This window comes from Phyllostomus hastatus, unplaced genomic scaffold, assembly GCF_019186645.2.
Source record: "Phyllostomus hastatus isolate PE091 unplaced genomic scaffold, TTU_PhHast_1.1 phas_contig_159, whole genome shotgun sequence".
NCBI lineage: Eukaryota > Metazoa > Chordata > Mammalia > Chiroptera > Phyllostomidae > Phyllostomus > Phyllostomus hastatus.
In genome coordinates, this window is record NW_025333640.1 from 5,892,071 (window position 1) to 5,913,948 (window position 21,878).

At 53.4% G+C, this 21,878-nt stretch overlaps 1 protein-coding gene across 1 annotated transcript in view; it reads right to left on the reverse strand.

The window, feature by feature from the left end:
• SCARA5 (scavenger receptor class A member 5) overlaps positions 1 to 18,661 on the reverse strand; it is a 98,088-nt gene extending 79,427 nt beyond the window's left edge. The window contains exons 1-2 of the mRNA XM_045831733.1: positions 18,283 to 18,661; positions 14,027 to 14,144 (exon numbers count right to left, since the gene is read on the reverse strand). Coding sequence (XP_045687689.1) covers positions 14,027 to 14,138 — 112 coding nt within the window. The 5' untranslated portion in view covers positions 14,139 to 14,144; positions 18,283 to 18,661. The remainder of the gene's footprint in view (positions 1 to 14,026; positions 14,145 to 18,282) is intronic.
• Positions 18,662 to 21,878: the final 3,217 nt, after the last annotated feature.

Sequence of the window (21,878 nt, forward strand, 5' to 3'; positions counted from 1 at the left end):
CCAAGAAACTGGGTCTATGAACAACAAAAAAACAGGATGCAATGATGCCATTGTCACCTAATGAGTTTTACCAAGGACAAACAGTCCTTTTCTTTTTGTTCTCTTCAATCTCACAGCTGGTAAACAGCAGGTGGAGATAAGGTTTTATTTCTGGAAGGGACCACAGAGCTCATCACATCCAAGGATCTTCTTAAACCCCGAAGGCCGAAGGCCGGCTTCATTATCCTCACTCTGATTACTCACGGCTCACATTGTTGTAATAGGCAGCCCCAAATAACGTCTGTCTTTGAAGCTGCCATCCCTTTCTGGCTTTAATGGGGACCTCTGTTTACTTTCCCTCAGTAAGTGGAGGAGGAGGGTGTAAGGCAGGGACACTGCAGAGGGCAGCCACCTCCTGCAGTTTCATCTGACCCGAGTGTGGGAGGGTCCTGACCCACCCGCTGGGGTACAGTGAATACCAGCCTTCTCTGCCTGGTTGGACCTCAGACCTGAGTCTTCCAGGCAGATGCCCAGTGAGGGCACCAAACAAAGGAGACAATAGTCTAACGCAAGATTGGGTAAGTCTGAGCCTTGCACAACCAGACCCAAGAAAGCGAGGGCGGAGAAGGTGAAGGATGGCCAAAGCTCATTCGTTTTAGATTCTGTTATGTCCTAGAACAATTTCTCCTAGTACTTCTAGAGATATCTTGTACTTTCGTGACTTCCCTGCAATATTTGTTATTTTTATCAACCCCTATGGATTTCCCAAGTTACTCTGCATAAAAATTCTTGACAACAATCAAGGGCTTGTGTGCTTATTCTCTGCAGGAGGAAAGCAGGAGGAAGGAGAGGCTCTGGGTGGTGTGCAGGTGACGTCGCAGCTGAGGCTGTGGGATGGAGAGGAGGCCAGGTGTGGGGGGTGGGAAGGGCAGTCAAGGCGAGCTAGCCCTGAATTCCCCCTGAAGAGGAAGGGGGGAGCCAGGGAGTCCCCAGGAAGAAGAAATAGATCTTGAGGTTGTCAGAAGATGCCTGCCCTTGTGCACCGTGGGCGGTGCAGGAATGGGAAGAAATGCTGTCTCAACGCAGAGAGACTCAGACAACAGCAGGCTAAGGGTTCTACCTAAATTCAGACCAAACGACTCTCCTCCTACCGAATGTCCTAGGTCCCCCTGAAAAACAGTCCCAATATCTCTCCTGGCCCCTTCGTCTGATGAATCAGTCCAGCCTCAGGGCAGGAATGGGTAGCAGCCTCTGCCTCACTCCAACTCTGCCACCCACTGAGTTGGAAGGGCCATTTTTGAATCTGGTTTTGAAGACAGGAAGTCTGAGGTCCCAACCCGTGCCACTTGTTTGGGAATGAGCAGGAAATGTCTCTGAAGCCTACAGGTTCAGAAGCCCCCAGCTCTGTGGCCTCAACACAGAAAGCAGAGCAGGCTGAGCCACAGATGGGATTTTAGTGGATCTGAGAGAAGATGATGGACCTCTGTCACCTGGTAAGGCCTGGAGCCCACCCTTCTCATGTATGGATTTTTATTGGAAAAAACATGGCAGTGATGGTATAGCTAATAAGGTGAGTAGAATTGAGCCCATAAATCAATGAGAATAAGATTTGTTGAGCATCAGCTCCCAGAGGGCAGGGTCTGTGACTCCTCTCTGCATCCCACAGGTCCTGGCATATAGCAGGTGCCCAATTAACATCTGTGGCTATTTGCAGGTGAATGAGACTACTAACTAAACACAGATTTACTGGACACTCCAAGGCATTGTTTAGGCTTTTGCAATAACCGCTTTTTCTGGTTTCTATTTGATGCTTCCACGGCCCGTGGCCTTGCTGACTGGGGAGACTGCTGCTCCCAGGCTTACCGGAAATAAAGGACTCTTCCTGCAACCAAGCCTTTCACATGCAGAACCACCAATCCAGAGCCCTCACCCCACTACCTCCTTTATCAGCTCTGGCACTCGATCTACCTGCCCTAGGGCCAGCAGGTACCAGACAACTGGGGACAGCCCTGGAATGATCCAAATGAGCCAGTCTCAAGCCCGTTTACCCATCCTCCCCTGCTCCTTCCCAAGGAAACCACAATGGAAACTCTAGCCTATGGTTTCCCCTCGCTCCCTCTGCCTCCGTGGGTAACCAAGCATCTTTTCAATGGCAGCTATTCCTGATCTGTTGGCCTCGTGAGATCTAAAAAAATCACAAAACCTACTTTTTAAAACAGCTTCAGAATCACCAACAGTGCAACACAATGGAACAACAGTGCCACTTCCCAACCATCCATCTGGCTGAACACTCAGATATGTTTATTCTGAGGACAACCGTTACATACAGGGTGCTGTTCCTCCTGTTTTCAGAAAGCGAAGCTGAGCCTCCGGGAGGTGAGTGGTTTGCCCAAAGCAAGTAGCAGAGCTGGGAGTTCGGCCTTGCAGGCGGGAGGAGGTGTGAGGTCAGGAGGAGGGACAGTGGTGTGATAATGGGGAAGTCGGGGGAAGAAATGCCACAGAACCACCCTTTCATTCACCCAGCAGCCCTTTCCTGAGCAAGACGTCATGGTTGTGAGTGCCGACTTCCAGAGTCCCTCCCTCCTGCCTAGTCAGCGCAGCCCAGAAAAGGGCGGCTCCCTCTCGTCCAGGCACCCAGTCCCAAGACTAGCTGCTTCTGATACACCCGGGGCAGAACCCAAAGCTTTTTGCTTTATCTCTGCTTTCTCCCAAGACAGGAACTGCAGCCAGGTAGCACGGGGTAGGAAGCATCCTTCTCTTAACCACAGTTTACCATTGGACCCAGGGGCTGTCCCATTTCTGGGTTTCCTTGGGTGATGGAATTCCATCAAAAAAGGTTCAACATCTCCTAGAATCTAGGCCCTAAGTAAGACTTTGGAACGTTGACAACATCCAGGAACAGAGCAGCAAGAACAACCATCTTCACATTTCTGATCACAGAGCAGAACTGCCCTACGAGGGGGACATTCACAGAAGGTGGGGGAAGGGCACACCAGCAAGCCAAGGGTCCCCGAGGCTACCCCCTAGGCATCCGTGAAGCAGACAGGCTCCTCTCAGCTCCACCCCCTGGCAAGACAGCCCCTTCTTCCCTTTAGTCTGTAAACACCCTTCAGGGATCAAGACACAAACCTACATCTTTAAGGCAACTCCCCTGGACACCCTGGAAATGCTTAGAACACTTATGACATTGCATTTTCATGTTAACGAAGTCAGGGCTGGGAGACCGTCATCACTCTGGAAGGACAGAATGAATTCCTGCAGCTGGAAGAGTCCACGGAGGCCCTCACGGACGGAGAACAAAGCCGCTGAGATAAACCTCCCCAGGGAGGGGACACTGTCAAGCCCATTTTTACTCAAGGACAAACTATGAGATCACTTTCAAACAGAGACACTTTTAAGAGGGAGTCGTGCCTCTATTAAGCAACACCCCGGGAGAGCAGGCATAAACCCAGACGGTCCTTGCAAATTGGGGGGTGTAGCTGCCCCGGGACGCTTGTCTTCAGTTTCCCCTTGCCCTCACCAGTCTTCAGACTGACCCTCCTTATCTGCTTGCAGCCATCTGCCCTCCTCAGGTGTCCAGTAAGTCCTGCCTCCTAACCCCTCCTCCGCCAGTCAGATTCTCTGTGCTCCCCAAGGAGTCGTGTGGATGGCGATGACGGTGAGGCCAGAAGCCCCAGCCCTCAGTGAGGTGTCGGGGGAGGAGGCAAGCAGTTCGCCCCCTCCCTGCAGCCTCCTCTCGTAACAGGACATTTTAGAAAGGTATTTAATTTATTGTGTATCTCATTAAAGTATGGTTGACATACAACACTATGTTAATTACAGGTGTACAACGCAGTAGTTGTACATTTACATGACTTACAATGGGATCACCACAATAGGTCTAGTAACCATCTTAACAGGACTTTCTGCACGCAGGCCTTCCTCTGCCTGCCGTGAACACCGTGGGTTAGCCTAGGCTCCAAATGCAGAATACACATGGGATTCTAAAGGCTCCGCATGAGAAAAAAATATGTAAATACCATAGCGATTACATATCAAGAAGATAATATTTGGGATACATCAGATTAAATAAAATGTATTACTGTCTTTAAATTAGCTTCATCTGCACCTGCTCACCCTTTCACATGGCTACTAGGACATTTAACGTTGCCTGCACGGCTCCCATCACATCTCTATTGGCTTTACCCATAATGGGACCTTTTTATGAGCCAAAGTCCCTCGTCCCCGCCAGCCTGTGCTGCGTGCGGCCCTCCTTCCAGGGCTCTGCTGCGGGCTCCACCTCACCTCGCCAACATCTGCAAACCACAGCCCATCGCCTCTCCCCTGTCTCTCCCCCTCGCGTCCTTCCTTCCCCTCTTACCTGACCTGCGCTCTGTAACCTGCGTTACTCACTCTCTGCACCCACCCTTCACTGCCTCGTCCCTCTCCGGCTTCCTCCTACCCCGCGGCTACACGCTAGCCCTGGCTAGATTTAACTCCGCCTCTTCGCACTTCCGTCACAGAGCTGAGCACACGTTGATTGGTCCGGCTGTAAGCTCAGGGTCACTAAACCCAAGCGAGCCCGACAGGCTGTCCGGTGGGTTGCTACCTGCTCCTGGTCCAGCACACACTCATCTCTGAGCTGCCTGTGCCAGACCTCCTCCTCCTGCTCCACTCGTAGTTCGAGCAAAGAGGAAACAGCTTCCTCACGTTCCCACCCCAACGTAACTGTGGACCTTGCAGTTTGATCACTGCCGTCGAACTGCTTGTGCCCTTGGCTGAGCCAGCGCCCACACCTGCACATCAGATCCCCCTGTCTCCCACTCATTCAGGGATGTAACTGCAACAACTCCGCTTAGCCCACGTCTCCGCCTGCATGGTGTCCCTCCACCAGCACACACCGTACAGCTACTTCTTCCGCCTTAAACAACAAAACAAAAATCTCTCTTGACCTTCCTTCCCCTTCCATGTTTATCCTCTGGTACAGAATTTCCCCAAAGAATTGCAGGTTCGCACCACATCCAAGTCCGCTCCTCACGTCCTCTCCTGAACCCGCTGCACGCAGCTTCCTCCCACCTGCCTTCCCTGAAACTGCTCTTGTGGGTGTCACGGGCTGAACTGTGTTCCCCCAAATGTCCTACGTTGAAGTCCTAACCCCCACCACCTCAGAACCTGACGGTGTTCGGAGATGGAGCCTTTAAAGGGGCAATTACATCAAAATGGGCGGACTCTGAGCTCATCTGACTGTGTCCTCAATAGAAGGGGAGACTCGGACACGCAGAGAGACATGAGGGGCACATCCGCACAGGGAAGAGACCAGGTGAGGACGCAGCTGGGAGGCAGCCTCTGCAGAGCCAGGAAGAGAGGCCTCAGGAGAAACCAGCCCTGGAGGCACATTGATTGACTTTAGACTTCCCGCCCTCTGAACCATGAGAAAGTAAATGTCTGTCATTGAAGCCACACTGTCTGTGTGGCATTTTGTTACACTGCCCAAGCTGACTAACACACCAGGTGACCACTGACCTCCAATGGCTCAGCCCGATGGCCAACGCTCACTGCTTTTCCAACTTGACCTTTGAGTAGTGCTGGCACGGTTGGTCACCCCTTCTTCCTCAATGCACTTCCAGGGTCAACACTCTTGCTTTTTCTCTCACTGGTTGCTCCTTCTCAGCCTCCTTTGCTGTTCCTCCTTATCTCCTCCCCTCTTCAGGCATGAGCCAGAGCTCTTTCCTAGACCTCTTCCCATTGTCACACACCCCACCAGCCTGGCAGCTCTAATCTACAAGTGCACCACGGGCCCTGGGTCACCTCTCCCCTCCTCCACTCCTTCTGAGGCACCAGCATTTCTCACCTGGACCATCCTACCTAGACTCGACCCCATACTCCCCCTACCACTCCACTGTTTATTTCCCAACCTCACAGCCAGGTGCCTGGAAACCAGAGTCTGCATTCAAGGCACAAGGGTCCCCTCCTTCTCTTCCAAGTCAGGCTTAATCCATTGCACGGGGGCTTCTCCTCACCCACTGCACTGGCATGGCTCTGCAGAGGTCCTTGGTGACCTTCCTGCTGGGAAATCTACCGTCCTGTTGCAGCTCGAGTAACCGTTCTAAAATGCAAATCGGACCTTATGCTTTCACTGCTCTCCACCCATTTATTGGCTTCCCAGTTCCTCCAGAAGCCTGGATTCCTATAGATGGCACAGGAGACCTTCCATGATTTGGCTTTAGCTTCACATAATTAAGAGTGTGGGCTGTAGAGTCAGTGAATCTGACTTCAGCTGCTATAGATTGAATGCTTATACCTCACCAAATCATATATTGAAACCTAACACCCAGTGTGATGGTACTAGGGGTGGAGTTTCCGCGGAGTGATTAGATCATGAGGGTGGAGCCCCGATGAGTGGGATTAGTCTCTTTATGAAAGAGACCCCGGAGAGCTCCTTCTCTCCTTCCACCACGTGAGCATACAGTGAGAAGACAGCTTTCTATGAACCTGGAAGAAGGCTCTCACCAGACACCAGATCTTCTGGCACCTTGACCTTGAATTTCCCAGCCTCCACAACTGTAAGAAATAAATTTCTGTTATCAGCCATCTAATCATTGCTATCCTGTTATAGCCGCCCGAATGGACTGAGACACCAATCCTTCCTAACTCTGATCTTGGGCAAGTTATCAGCTCCCTGTGCCTCGCTTTCTTCACATGGCACTTGGGTATAATAATAAGACTCATCTCACTGGGTGGATGTGAGGATCAAATGAACTCATACTTGTAAAATGCTTAGAACAGTGCCTGGCCTGGCGGAGCTCGGTAAGTGAGTGTTTATTACCTCCTCCCACTACTATGCTTCCTCAGCCCGAGCGTTCCTTCCCTTGGCTCGGAAAACCTTTCCCTGCCCTTTCTAACAGGCACGCTGCAGCCTGCCCTTCGATATTTTCCTCCCTTGTCCATCCCTGCAGGAGGCCTTCCTCCCTCCCCAAGGCAGACCGAAGGCTCCTCCTTCTCCCCTCTAACTGCACTTTGCTTGTACTTCATCGGCGTGTTAATCAAATTATAATGCGATGTCTGTTTACCTGTCTGTGCCTTCAGGGGACTTCAAGCCCCCTGCGGGCAGGAGCCAGGACCTTTTGGTTCTGCTTGCACCAGCAGCATGGGAAAGCCCTGTAGTCTGATTAAATGTACTCATAGTTCCTTTAATTTGTCTTAAGCTTATACCTCTATGCCTGGTGAACAGGAATGTGTTCAGTCATTCCACAAGCAGAGGTGTCTCCATGTGCGAGACAGTGCTAGGTGTTGGGGACATGAAGATGAACCCAAGATGGACAGTGTTTGCCCTCAAGGACTTAGAGTCCAGAGGGGACTCAGGTGTACACACTGCAGCCTACGTGTGAGTGGACAGCTGACAAGGGCCAGGGAGCCTGAGCCGAAGGCCTAGGAAAAAGACGGAGAGAAGCCAGGGCTTCTGGACTCGAGGGGCATCAGTCTCGCTGCTCAGCCTCTGACACAAGGAATCGACACTGGGTGAACCTGGGCAGGAGGGAAGAGAGGAGCTCGCTGTCCTGCAGAACAAAAGCAGAGTATGGAGGAGCTGGACCACCATGGGTGTGCTCCGGGGTGGAACCAGACAGACCAAAGGGCTGCAGCAGTTCTCACACCAAGATCTAACATTTATGAGTGCTCAGCATATACACCAGGCACTGTGGGGAGGATTTAATGTGGAGTAATGCACGTAGCCCTTGCAATAACCCCTGTCAGGAGCTGTGAGCACCCCGTCTTACAGAGCAGGGGAAGCTGAGGCCAAGAACTTGCTCAGGGTTCCACAGTGAGACAGCAAGTAGCCAGCCAGAGTCGGAGGCCAGCCTGTTGGCTCTGAAGCCTGGGCTTTTTGCCACCATACAGTGCCATCCCCGCCATGGAGAGGGCGAGACTGTTCGTGGTGTTAAGTTGGACACAGGTACCCGGGACGAGTGAGGCTGTATGTGATCTGCAACAGCCTTGTGGTCCACACCCTGAACGTCCTTCCCGCTGGACCACCTCCAGGTTAGATTTGCATTTGGACCAAGCTGGTCGGCAGTGGGGAGAGCAGGAAGAGAGAGGGGCAAAGCAGCTAGAGAGTCGGTAACACAGCAGAGGGCGGGGCCTTGTCTCAGGCCTCCTAGCGGCCCTTGAAAATCACCTTTTTTGTTGAGAGATGAAGACAAAAAATGAAGGAATGAATGAGCAGGGGAATGAAGGGCAGGAACCAGAAGAGCAAGGTCCTCGGGTGGGGAGAAATGGGTGATACAGTGAAGAAGCTCATCGCCCTCCACTCAGGCTACCTCCCCAAGCCCCCTTCCCACCTATGGCCAGGCTGTCACTGTAGGTCCTCCTCTGCCCCCCCCTCCGCCCCAGAGTGTCCCAGGCTGGTAGACTCCCCTCAGAGCCATCCTCACAGCCCGCACGCCCCAGAATAACGCCCCATAGGACATGGCACAGTTTAGTGATGGGGGCGATGGAGGCTTGGGTGAAGGAAGGAGGCACAGGCTCCCTTCTCACCGTCAGTGTGGGAAGGAGCCCTCGGGGTGTCTGGGCTCCTCTCCCTGTCCCCTGGCCCCCCCAAGGCTCCAGCCGCCACCCGCCCGGGGACGACAAACTGCATCTCTCAACCCTTCTGGCAGCAGACCTCATTCGGGAAGGTCTCTGGAAGCCAGCCGCTCTAATCGGGGTGGGGGAACGGGCAGCCTCACACAAGCCACCAAACCGGCAGCCCTCGGGACCCAGAACATCTCTGAAAGATTCAGCTACTTGGGAAACAGGTCTAAAAGAACTCACTCATTTTCTTTGAGCATCTAAGCTTCATGAGGAATTCCACCGACTGAAACTCTGCTTTTTTAGCAGAAGGTAAGAACCAGCCTTAAAATGCTCTCCAGGCTGGGGGTCCCTGAGAAGTGGCGTGGCTGTCTCCCTCTTCCCCACCAGTGTGGAGCGGGTGGCTTACAAGGAGCTATGACTTGGGTGGAAGGACACAGCAGCCTGAGGTGACTCCACAGAGCAGGAGCTGGGTGAGTAATTACTCCAGCCCCCCTTTCTCCCATCCTGGGACACTCCGCAGTCGTCAGCCCCAGTGTGGCAGAGAGCGAGGTGAACAGTGTGAGTAGGAATGGAGGGGCAGGCGGAAGACGCCCTGCACCAAGCCTGGGGCCACACAGCCAGCATGGTCGAGGGAATTCAGGCCCAGACTTACTAGACTTCGAAGTCCAGGCTCTTGTCACCTCCCCAGGCTGTTCCCCAACTTGCGATAGGATGGTCCTTTAGGCACCAGAGATCCAGGACCCAGCCTGGGCCCACCCCCCGGGGACCACACATTCATGTAGCAGTACTTGGCTCTCTGCTATGGTTTAGCAGGGGCAGACCCGTGAGAGCACCTTGGTGCTGCACGAGTTAAAAGTCTCTGCTGGTCTCCAACCTGTAGAGGGCGGTGACCGCCCCCCTGAGGCCCCAGGCAGACCCTCCCAGGAAATCACTCCTCCCCTTGGGCAGCTGCCCAGCAGCATTCAGCGACGCCAGAAGAGCTGGGAAGATTTGATTGATGAGAAAGTAGATGTGGGGGTTCCCCTAGGAGAATAATTTAATTTTATGGGGAAGGAACACGGGAACTGCGAGCATGGGCCCTGAACTCAGCAAGCAGGCGTCCCGGCGCAGCCAGGGACATGTGTAAGTCATTACTCCGCCAGCCTCCCATTTGCGGCCGGCGGATGACGCCACCGGTGTGGTGGAGGGCCTGAGGCCGCTGGGTGAGCTGACTGCAATGTTTTTCTGACACTAACACCTCTCTCTGACCCTCGGAAAGGGCCGTGGAGGAGCCGGGCCCAGCCAAACACCACCCACGCCCAGACTGGAGAGGCCTACAGCTGTAGAGGCGAGAAAGGAAAGGACGGGAAAGGTGAGAGGGGAGGAAGAGGAAGGAGGAGAGGAGAGGAAGGGGAGAGGGGTAAGCAGGCCCAGCTAGCCCCTGTTCAAAGGGAGGGGTTTCTGTCCAAAGGGAGGTGTTTGGTGGGCATGGGGGGAGAGGATGCTTGGCTAAAGGACCCTGGAGGTTGCATTCTGCAGTTTCTCCTTCCGCGGGAGTGCAGCAAAACAGGTAGAACCAATGCTTTCGCCAGGTGGAGACCCTGCCCTCGGGGCCTTCCCGTCAACAGGGGGCTCCAGTGAGGATGCCAGTCCTGAGAGGTGCCCCAGCCGTGGGTGCAGAGGAGGGAGAGTCCCGATGACGTCACACAGTGGGGCGTGGGAGTGAGCTTTGAGGGAGGCGGGAGTTGGCAAGGTGGCTTCTCACGGAGGGGACAGAGGAACCAAGGCACTTAACAGACCTCACCTCCCCTTCGCACCTGGTGAGGGAAAAGAAGGAAGGGATAAAGGCCTGGGTGGGAGGAGAAAAGACCGGAAGGGAAAGGAGAGCAGCGAAGAGGGGCGGGGAAGCTGTCGCAGCACCGCCTGTGGAACCACGTGTTACCCCTACCGCCCAGGTCACCCCACCTGTCTGGGCTGCGTTCTTGGGGCTCTGTCTCCCCCAGGCCCAGTATCCCCAGGGCCAAGGGGAGGTACCCCCTCTCATCCCCATCTTCCTACCTTCAAGGGGAAAAACCGGGAAAGGACCTGGAGGCCCTGTGAGGCCCACCAGACACTGTTTTAGTTCGCTCAGGGCCACGAGTGGCCCGGGTCTCCTTCCTGCCCCCACCTCTGCCCTTTGTCCTCTTTCCCATCAGTTCTACCCAGCTGCCTGCCAGCCCCACCCTTCCTTCCCCTCTCCTGTTATACTCTCCAGAGATCAAGGTCAAGAAAACGCTAAGTCTTGGGGACACGGTTCAAACCTGGCTGGAACTTCTGCATGTCGGAGGTCAAGTTCCTCTCAGAAATGAAGGGGAAGGGAAAAACCAACCAGAAACCCACGAGCTTTTGAGTAGCTGGCTGCATCTTAGCAGTCTAGTCCTTTTTGGGTTTCTCCCCCTCCCCCTCCCAACCCCTGTTCCTGGGATCCAGGAATGAAGACCAGGGGAGATTGAGATGATTTGGAAATCGGACTTGGAATGAATTTGTGTTGTGCCTTTAAATTTCAAGGACACCTGTGTTCATTCATTTGTTTGTTCATTCATTCATTCAACAAACACTTCGTGAGCACTTACTGTGTGCTGGGCTGGGAGACCTCAGTGAACAAAACAGAGATGCTGCCCTTGTCCAGCCTGCTCTCCCCCTGAGGAATAGGTGGTGAATGATAAACACCAAAAGGAAATCACATATGTAACTTCAGAAGGACGTAGGACTCCAGGAAAAAGAGCAGCAGGGAGGGGGTGGGGGGGGGGTGCGGGAAGGGGCAGGAAGGCCCACTGGGGAAGGTGAGATCTGCGTGAAGAAGACTGGAGGGAGGTGAGGGAGGGAGCTGAGCCAGTCAGGGGAGCGACCTCCAGGGGGCCGCGGGCCCTGGCCAGCGGGCCAGCAGGTTCAGTGTGGAAGTCGGCTTCCTCGGCCAGGTCAGTGCCCGGGTTTTTCCTCCCACTGAGGTGGGAATCTTCACCTGGCTTTGCTCGGGGCAGCGACGTGTCCCGACAAAAAGGCCCGCACCCCCAATGCAGCGACCAAATCTATTTCTGTGTACAGACTTCTAGAACTGGACGGACCTCCGAGTCACCCCTCTGCCCCCATCTGGCGGATGCAGACACTGAGGCCCAGAGAGGGGACATACCCTGGTCTGGCCACACACTCCGGGAGGGGTGAGTCAACCAATGCACCATGTCTTCCGACCTCTGCTGTCCACAGTCTGTGGGGCACTACACCGCAGGTGCCCACCCACCCCGGGGTGCTTGCTCTGATCAGACCGCCCCCCCGAGGCTGGGGGCCTGGGAAGCACAGTGGCTGGGGTTACTGTTATTTTTCAGTCCTTCTGGTCCCAATAATCTTTTTCTTTTTAAGTTTGGGGTTCATAAAATAGAGAGTAAGATAAGGTAGGAGGAAAAGGGTACAGTGACCCAGTGACGCCTCTCCTCACCCTGCGGGCCCCCCACCCTGCCCTTCCCCCACTAGCACCCAGGCCAGGGCTGGTGGCTCTTCGGTCACCCTCCCAGGGCTGGGCCCTGGTTCTCCCTTGCTAAACAGGCCTCCCCAGGGATGGGCCGGTGGGAGAGGGCTGGAGCAGGGATGCGAAAGCTAACGGGGCCTTTGCTGGTGTGCTGGGGGGGGAGGGTGTGCTGAGCCCTGGCTGGGGACCAGGTGCCCCAGGGGCCTTCCTCGCTTCCCCGGTGTCATTGCTCTGACAGAAACACGGGCTGGGCTCAGCGTGGCTCAGCCTGCCTCACTCTTCCCCGCCCGCCTCTTCTCTCACAAAGTTGTCTTCAGTCTTTAAGGCCTTTTCCGGGAAGGCCACGCCCTGCCAGAGTTCAGTCATCACACGTATGTTCGCTACTTAAATGGTGGGTAACCAGTTGTCCCCAGCCGGCCCCTTCCACTGGGACCCTAAGCCCTTTGAGGGCAGGGATGGATTCGTTTCTCTTTGCAACACCCCGGCACCTACCCAAAAGCTTGGCGTGTTGTGGGTTCTCAACATGTGTATGTTGAGTGGGGTCCAGAGGAGGAGAGGTAATGGCGGGCAGTTGACTAGGGCAGCTGAGGGGGCACATTGGCCACCAGCCCGACAAGACCTTGTCACTTCTCCGCTCTGAGGCCGCTCTCAGTCCCTGCTTCCCCTCCTACACAGCACCTTGTGGGAGAAGGAATGGCTGGGGCAGGACGGAGGCTCATTTCCCATTGTGAGTAACTTCACAATGGAGGCGGCAGCGAGTGCAGCGCAGCCGACAAAATGTGTGCCTGACAAAAGGCTACCTGGCAGTTAATTTTATGTGGTAACCTGGCCGGGCCATGACAGCACCCAGATTAAATGTCATTGCCTGTGTCTTAGAGGGTGTTTCTGGATGAGACTAAGTTTAGAATGGGTGGACTCAGTAAAGCAGATTGCTCTCCCCAGTGTGGGTGGGCCTCATCCAATCAGTTGAAGGTATAAAGAGAAGGAAAAGTGGAGGCAGCTTGTCTCATCCTCTCCTGCCCTCACCATTGGCTCCTCTGGTGCTCAGGCCTGCTGCCTGGGACTGAATTACACCCCTGGCTCTTCTGAGTCTCCAGCTGCAGGCAGCAGATAGTGGGACTTCTCAGCCTCCACAATCATGTAAGTCAATTCCGCACGATATATCTCTTTACATGTGTACATATACATCACACCGGTTCTGGTCATCTGGAGAACCCCGAGTAACACAGACTGTCTCTATCTCACTGACCGTAAGTCTTTGCAAGACTTCCGTGAGCTTCCTTCTGTTCATCTTCGAAGGGAGGACAATGCTCTCCACTCCTACGCTCAACACAAAGAGAAGTGTGTGCGTCCGTGCAGCGTGCATTTATTAAAAGCACCTATTAAGTGCCAAGCTCTGTGCTGGATACACAGGAGTCAGGCTGCCAGCGAAGCTCTGGGCTGTTTTTGAAGGAAGCTACAGCGGCTCATCACTAAAGTGCTAGCAAATAACCAGCCCCCTAAGATGCAGGGCCATCTGCGTCTCTGGGATGGGGAACTGGGAGCTTTCCACCCAGGGAGAAGTTGAGCATTTGGAGAAGTATGTTTTCTTCTCGCAAAAGTTTGTGGAAATGGATTGGAGGCTCCTCACCTGAGAGGGTCCAGGCTAATAGGTTCAGATGCTTTTGCCTGACCCCAGCCTCACTCACTCAGAGGAGAGAGGCAAAAGGAGTCAGGAAACTCAGTGCTGGGGCCCCTCCATGACCGATGAGCTGAATTACCCCTAATGCTTTTCTCAGCCTCCACTAGCTCATCTGTAAAATGGGTACTCACCTCTTACCATGTAAATTTTGCTGATCACAAAGTTCGCTGAGATGCATGAATGAGAAGACACGTGGAAAAGACCTTTCAAAACATGAAGTTCAGCCTACGCAGCACTAGGCGGGAGACTCAGCCCACCCTGGGACAATGCGGAGGCTGGGTGTGGGGCTCAGGGCAGGTCCCTCTCCCTGAGACCGAGCCAGAGCCAGAGGCACTCACCATCCTCGCACAGGTTCAGTTTGGACAGGCTCCTGCCATCAAAGGGTTCCTCGAAGATGGAGCCGGTGTCGCGGTCGCTCATGGTGTTCAAGTATGTGGCTTTGTTCTCCATCCCGTCCTGCAGCAGCAGCAGCAGCGGGAGAGACAGCGAGAGAAGAGGAGAGACAGCGAGAGAAGAGGAGAGGGAGGAAGGAGGTGGGGGGCGGGGGGAGACAGAGAACAAACTGTAGGTGGAGACAGAAATGCATGGATAGAACAGGGTGTCCACCCTGTGACCCTGAGCCTGAACATTGGGGCCCTGCCCTCGATAACAGGTGGCATCTACTGGGTCCTTAGGACTCTGACTTCCCCTCCCTCATTTCCTCTGTGCTTAGAAGGCCAAGGCCCTTCACAGCTTTCTGATCGTGGGATCCATCTGCTTCTTTCAACAGCCCGTGGTGGGGCTGGCACCCTGAGCTGAGGTGGGTGGGTGCCACCAGGAAACATCCTGGGGGGCCCTGGAGGAGCCAACTCTTCTGACTCAAATGGAGCAGTTTCTGAGCCTCTGGAGCCCTGAGTCTGTTGGAGACTTGGGCTTCTACTCTGGGCTGGAACCGAGAGGAACTAGACCCAAAAGCAGGCACGGAGACCACCGGCCCACACAGCTCAGACCAGCGCCACTCCCATCCAGCCGGGCTGGCCTCAGTGGGGCTGTCCCAGGAGCACACCCATGTGCTGGGGAAAGTGCCCTGTTCTCCGAAGTGAACCGGCCCTGTGTACACAGGTGTGTGCAACACCACCCCCTTTTGTAGTGTACACACGTCCCATGTATGTGATGGGGAAGATTGTGTGTGTGTGTGGGTGTGTGTGGGTGGGGGGGGCGTCCTGGTCCTTCTGGTGCATTGAAAAGTTGGGGAGGTGTGCCTCTTTTGGTTTGCTGGGTTTGCTCTGATGCATTCTATAATGAGAGAATTCATTTTTTCCAGCCAGATTACAAAGTATTTATTTACACAAAATACTTGATATTCTTTTCTTGCATGCACGCTCAATGATTTATAAGTTACTCTCTCCTTTAGCCATTAGTTTAGCTTGACATGCGTTCAGATGATCTTTGACTAGATGGATATTGAATCCGAAAACTCCACTTGTAAAAAGTGAATTCCTTGAAAGATTCAAGTCCTTGGGAGGATGGATGGGTTCCAGGTCCAGCGTGGGGCAAACTCAGTTCTGAGGCCCAGAGTGCCAGCTAGGGGTCTGCCACCTGGAAGGAGGTGGCAGCAGCCTGGCAGGCAGAGGGGGAGGGGGACAGGGGGAGGGGAGGGACAGTGCCTGCTGACTGAAAGGAGCAGCCATTCGGCGAGTTCCCCATCAGAGGCGGGTGGGAAGGTGGCATTGGGACCCCTTCAGTGAACAGGGATGATGAAGGGGGAGGCTGGCCAATGGGTCCTGCCAGCAGAGCAAACATAAATCCTCCCCTGTTTTCATGACATGACCTTGGCCTTGGGACACCGCTGACTTCAGGGCGGAGAAGAGGCCATAAATGACGAGTTCCCATTCAGCTGTCCTTCTGACAGCCAGAAGGGATGGGCAGCATGTTCTGCTCTTGTCTTTTCAAGTAACGAGATGCCACGTCTGCATATCTGTGCACACTTGCAACACACACATGTGTCCACATGCATGCACACCAACACATACACGTGCTCTCACACACACGTGCACATGTGCACACACAGGCTCACGCACACATGTGCACACATGGACACATGCTCTCAAATGCACACACAACCAGGGTGTTCCTAGTCTCTGCAGGCCTTTCTCCCAGCCTGTTGCGGGGGGTGGACAGAAGGGAGCCCATGTCTCTGCCATGATCTCTCCTCCCTGCCCCTCAGGGTTCCCAGAAACCCGAAGACCCGAAGACAGCTCCCACCCCAGCTTCTCCATGCTGTGGTTGTGTCCGGTTTGCTAGTCTCCCAATACCCACCGTCCTTCCAAGTCCTCCACCCAGCAAGGGCCTCTAGGTGGGGCCCTGAGCAGCTGCATGCCTGCTAAGCTGCAGGGGACCCTCCCTAGTTTCACAGCACTGTGGGTGGCACCCCACCCTCTGGCCTCCCCCGGAACCCGGAGAGCGGCGAAGCAGGAGGCCAGTGTCCTCCGCAGGCGGCAGTCCCCTCTTTGCCAAAGGCAACAGGCATGCTGCCCAGAGGTCGCACAGAGCCAGAGCTGCCAGGCTGGGAGTGCAGGCATCGGGACTTCATTTCTGTCCTCCCCTCTGCTCCTCTGCTCCGGACCAGAGCTAGAATGCACCGCTTGTTATCTGGAATGTGTCTGCAGGGCACCCGGCTCTGCTCTCTCTCCGCCCCTCAGCTGGTAGGGCAGGAGCCCTGGGAGCTTGTTGGGGAGGGGGGCTGGCCGAGCAGGAGGCCAGATGTGAGCGAGATGAAGCTGCAGATGCTCAGCCAGTTCTGTTTATGTTTGTTAACTTGGGAATGAAACCTAAGAAGGTCCTGTCTGCCCCAGGTTTTCTTTTAGACCTTTCGATCATTGGTCTTAGGGGCTTTGGGCCAAGTGTGTGCTCTCGGGCAACGTACCACTAACCGTCAAGCATGCTGACGATGGAGCAAAACCCCTTGTGTATACACACACCCCGCAAATTACAGACCATCGGCCATCTGGGATCCCTCGGTCCTCCCAGGAGCACTGTGAGGGGGGCAGGTACTGTCAGTCTGTCATTCCAGTTTTAAAGATAGGCCAACTGAGGCACAAGGAGGCAAGAACCAACGGATGTCAGAGGCGGCGAAGTGCCATGCAAACACTTCCAAACCAAGGCACTGGCTCAGCCACACGGTTGCCTCATCCAGGAAGGACGTACCTTTAGCATCCACATGAGTCAGTAAAGAGGGCCAGGCAGGGGCCCTGAGGCCCCGGGAAGGCTCTGAGAGTGGAGGGGAGGGGACAAGGGCCATGGAAACATGGGCAATGTGTGGACACCAAAGTGCCCTGTGGATGGAGTCCAAGGAGCCTGGACTTCAGTGTTTTGAGTCAGAGTAGGGCTCCCTTCCACTCCCCACCACCATGGACAGGACACTTCAGTGACCCCGTCGAGTGTCCTGATAATGCATTTTAGAGCTGAAGCTTTCAGCCATCCACAGCCCCTCCCCAGGCGGCCCTGTGCAGGCCAGCAGACCTGGGGTCCTAGCCCAGCTCCACTTCTCATGACTTGGGAACAGGGCCCAATCAGCTGAGCTCATGCAGCCTCGGGTCATCATTTCTGTGATGGGGAGAAGCACATCTGCCAGCCACTCAGTTATCTAGAGCTTCACGTGGGAGAGTGGGCGTGGAAGGGCTTCCCGGACCAGGGCACACAGGAAGCCGGCAGCAGAGTCTGGTGAGAACCAGCAGCCCCCCAGCATCTTCTGATTGTACCAAGCAGTGAGGTCAGGGGTCTGCAGGTTCCTGAGGCTTCCACCCTGCCATGACAGTGCCAGAAACAATGCTGTTCAGGGCTCCCTTCGCAAAAGGCCACTGTGAATGCAGACTAGAGCCGAAACCTAGGCCCTGACTCTCAGTCCCGCTCTGGGCAGCAGAGGACTGGACCAGTTCTCCCCGCTGAGGGGGTGGCATGAACCTTGCTTGTGGCTGCAAAGATGCTGTCTCTGGGTTCCAGCACCTAGCTCTGCAGGGCTCATAGCTCCTCTATGGATTGCCTGGCATTAAACTCATCAAAATCAATCAGCACAAATGTAGCCCTCTCTGGAGAGAGCATCACGGAGGAGGTTCTGAGGCCTTTCCTTCTCTAAGTGCACATAGTTTACCGAAATCGTAACCCAACGCTGGAAAGGCGTGGATGTTTTATAAGTGAGCTCCCCCTTCATATATCCCACCACTAGGCACATGTGCACACACATGCAAATGCACAGATACACACACTCTGCACATGTAGAGGGACTGTCACCTGTACCATCTGCTCCCTAAGTAGGCTCTGAAGCAGTGACACAAGCCGGGAATGGTTGTCACTAAGGCAATAGTTTCCTGTAGCACCTGCGGATTCACCCTCGCCGGTCCAGGCAGCCAGACAAGAGCCCTGAGGATCTCCACAGGCTGCGCCTGGGACCTTCCCACCTGGGGCTGGCACCTCCATGCTCCAGAGCCCGAGGGTCCCTAAACACCGTGCCCTGCTCCATCCACCACATCTCAGAGTTCTCCAACTGCCTCTGGGACACCATGCACAGGTGCTGGGACAGAGTTAGTGGCAAAGCGTCAAAGCGATAAAGACTCACCCTAGTGCCTCCACTGAGGCTGCGGAGGCTGTCCCCTCAGTTCCCGGCATTCACCGCGGTGGCTGGAGAGCTGGCTGCTACCGCCGCACTGAGACCCAGGCAGCCCCTTGGAGCCTGTCCCCACAGCCTGCCAAATCCAGACAGAGTCATAGAAAGAGGCTGTAGGGATGGATAGGCAGTGACTCGCCTTGGGGAGTCACTTCTCTAGGAGGATCAGGTCAGGAGGCAAGACTCAGCTTTGGGCCCGAGGCGGGGCCTGTGGCTGGGGTGTCCCCGGCTTGGTGCCTCGCCTTGTTCAGCCAGGGGCAATGCTCAGGAGATGTTCTGTGGAGGCACCAGCAGCTCTGCTAAGTACTGACTGAGATGTGAACTGCCGCTGCTCTGGCGGCCAGTCTTTAAATACAAAGTTTTTGGAGCAGTTGTGGAGGCAACCCCCTCCCTGGGCTCTGGAACACGTTCTCCCTCTGGTGGCCAATTTTGGCATGACAGCCACGCACAGGAATGGCTGCTAGGTCTGGAGCTACGAAGTCAGCCTTGGTCTTCATAAGCCTATTCTAACAGCTGGATTCACGGTGATTTTTGGAAACCTTCCAGGAGAATGGCAGGTAGACATGGCTGACCAGCCATGCAAGGAAACCAGCCTTGTAAACTTATTTATAGGACAGAATTGGCGTTGTTTTAATGCATTCACCAAACTTAGCTTAAAATTACTTTGTGTCTTCCTAGAGTCACAGCCACCCCCAAAGGACACAGACTGGCCACACTGGGGATATTCAGAAGAGTGTCCCGTGATTCCCAAAGCCAGCCTCAGTGTAACTCAGAGGCAAAGCCAGCACTTACGAAGCACTGACATCGCACCAGGGCAAGGGATGCAGGAGAGCGGAGGGCAAGCTCGCTGTCTCCAGGGGGTGGCCATCCAGGATGAGAGGGGGGCTCAGGCAGAAGTAACTATAGCCCTAAGCATGACCGATCACATTCAGTAAAGGAGATCCAACCAAAATGTTAGGAGAGCAATCACATTCTGATCGGGGTAGAGATGGGCGGAGGCATTAGGGAAATTGCAAAAATGGTTTGAGCCATGGCAATACCGTCAAGCTATGTGGACAGTCCCGCCGAGGACAGAGCTCTGAGGGTAACATTTATAAACAGGCCCCCGTTTGTTGGTTGAATTCAGCCTCAGTACTTGAGGGTCAGAGCTCGTGCAGGGGAGCAGTCTGCCAAGGCTCAGCCCTCCTCACTGCACAGCTGCCCACCCACAGCTGAGTCAGAAATGTCTCAGTCATTGTCAGTGCCTGCGCCTCCTGACTGTCCCTGGCGGGGGGCGGGGGAGGCTCCACTGTGAGACTCTGCATCACAGAGGGAAAATAGTAATGATATACTAATTACAATATTAACAGTAATAATAATAACAGGAGGAGGGAAAGATGAAGAGAGGAAAAAACACTTTATGGTATATACCATGTGCTAGGCAATTCTAAGTGTTTTTCTTATATAAACTCATTTAACCTTGACAGCAACCCCATGGGGTAGGTACTGTTATTATTCCCGCTTTACAGAGATGAAGGAACTCGGTAACTTCTCTGAGGGCAAGCAGCCTGTAAGTGTGCACCTCAGCAATGTCAAATATTGGGTTGGCCAGAAAGTCCACGTGCTTTTTCCATTAAAAAAATAGATGTTTTTCATTTTCACCAATAACATCATTGATTTGGGTACTTTGAGTATGTTGGCTATCTTCTGTGTGGTATAACATTTGTTGTTCCCAATTAATGTCTCAATCTGATCACTATCCACCTCAGCTGGTTTCCCTGACTGCATGTCCAGCGAGAAGTCTCCAGCATGAAACTTCACAAACTACTTTTGACACACTCGATCAGTCACAGCACCTTCTCCACACACTGCACCAATCATTTTTGTGTTTCAGCTGTGTTTTTACCTTTCTTGAAATGATAAAGCACAATAAGCTGAAAATGTTGCCTATTTTCTTCCACCTTCAATATTAAAGTGGCTACACAGAAAATTAACCAATTTTGATAAGTTTTTTTAAATGCATGCTGATATGACAGCTGTCACAATACACTCTAACAAAATCGTTCAAATGAAGTCAGAGATAACTAAACGCTACTACAGCCAGTGTACAAAAAAAAAAAGAAAAAGAACGAATTTTTTTGGCCAACCCAATAGTTTCACATTGTTGTGCGACCATCATCTCCGTCCGTCTCCAAAATGCTGTTCATCTGGCAAGTCTGAAAAGCCCTGCCCACTGGGCAGCTCCCTGCTCTCTCCACCCCGCCCCCACCCTCACCCCTGGGAGCCTCGTTCTGCTTTCCATCTCTGTGCACTGCTCTGTCTAGGTGCCCTGCTTTGCCTTTATTTGTGGCCTGCTCTACAAAAAAATATATATTCTTTATATTTTTTACCTTTAGTATTTCTTGTTATCTTTCACCTATTTCGTGTCAAATACAAGTATTTCAAAACCATTTTTTATGCGCTGCGCATTGACCAGTGTTCATCTTTTTCTGCTGGCACTCAGCTGTGTAGGAGCATCCAGGTGAAAGTGTGGACTGTCAAGACCCTGAATTTGAATTTACTGTTTTAAAAAAGTAGTTTTTTAACTATACCATCAATTTCCTCCATGTAGGTCTTGTTTAGGAGATAGTTTTGGTAAAAAGTAATTACTGTACCTGTAAAATGATATAGAAATTTAGTTTTTGTGGCCTTTATAAAACTTTGCTTGATCAGTAGTATAAATGTTTTCTGATTTTTCTTGCTTGTCTCAAAGCACCTGTCTGCTCTTAGCTGAAACCCGTCAGCCACCCCCAGCCAGCAGCGCCAGCCCCCTGCCAGGAGGAGCTGCACCTGAGGGGGGGCCAATGCATCCAGGGGAAGACACGCCTCTGAACTGGAAAGCAGCCCAGGCCCCTGGGAGGGTCTGTGCCTGATCAGCTTTGAGTCACTCCTAGTGATTATTTCCTCCTCCATAAGTTTCTGTATCTTCCCCCAAAAATATTTAGGTATACTTTGTTAATTAGAAGAAGTACAATAACATCTTCAAAAGGCGTCGGAAGGCTGAATTAGGGACAAAGCCAAGGGTTTATTAGTGTCAGGTCCTGGACTTCCATCTGACCATTCCTAGTTGTGTGGCCTTGGGCAAGTCACTTTGCTTCTTGGTCTCCATGTTCTCACTGGACACAAAGATAATAGCCCCACACCGAGAGGCAGTTGTGAGGATCGAATGAGATAAGGCAGTGACTGGGAGCCCACTAGTTTCATGGATATTCCTGGAGTTCCCTGAAAAGGGGTTCTCTGGTCAAAACGAAAGGTGTTCTGTAACTGCAGGACTTATCAGAGCCTCGAAAGGGCTACTGAGCACTGAGATTCTCCAAGAGCGGGGTAGAGCATTAAGGCTTCTCCATCCTTATTGAACAGAGGACAGGGCCAGTGTTCCACAGGACACACTGATGGAAATTCTGAGCTAAGATAGTCAACAGACTTGTTTACATTTAAAGAAAAACAAACTTGAGAAAACTGGGAGGCTTATTCCTCTGAGTGCCAAATAGTGGAAGGTGTCCCATGCTGTTGGCGTGTGATGAAGAGCC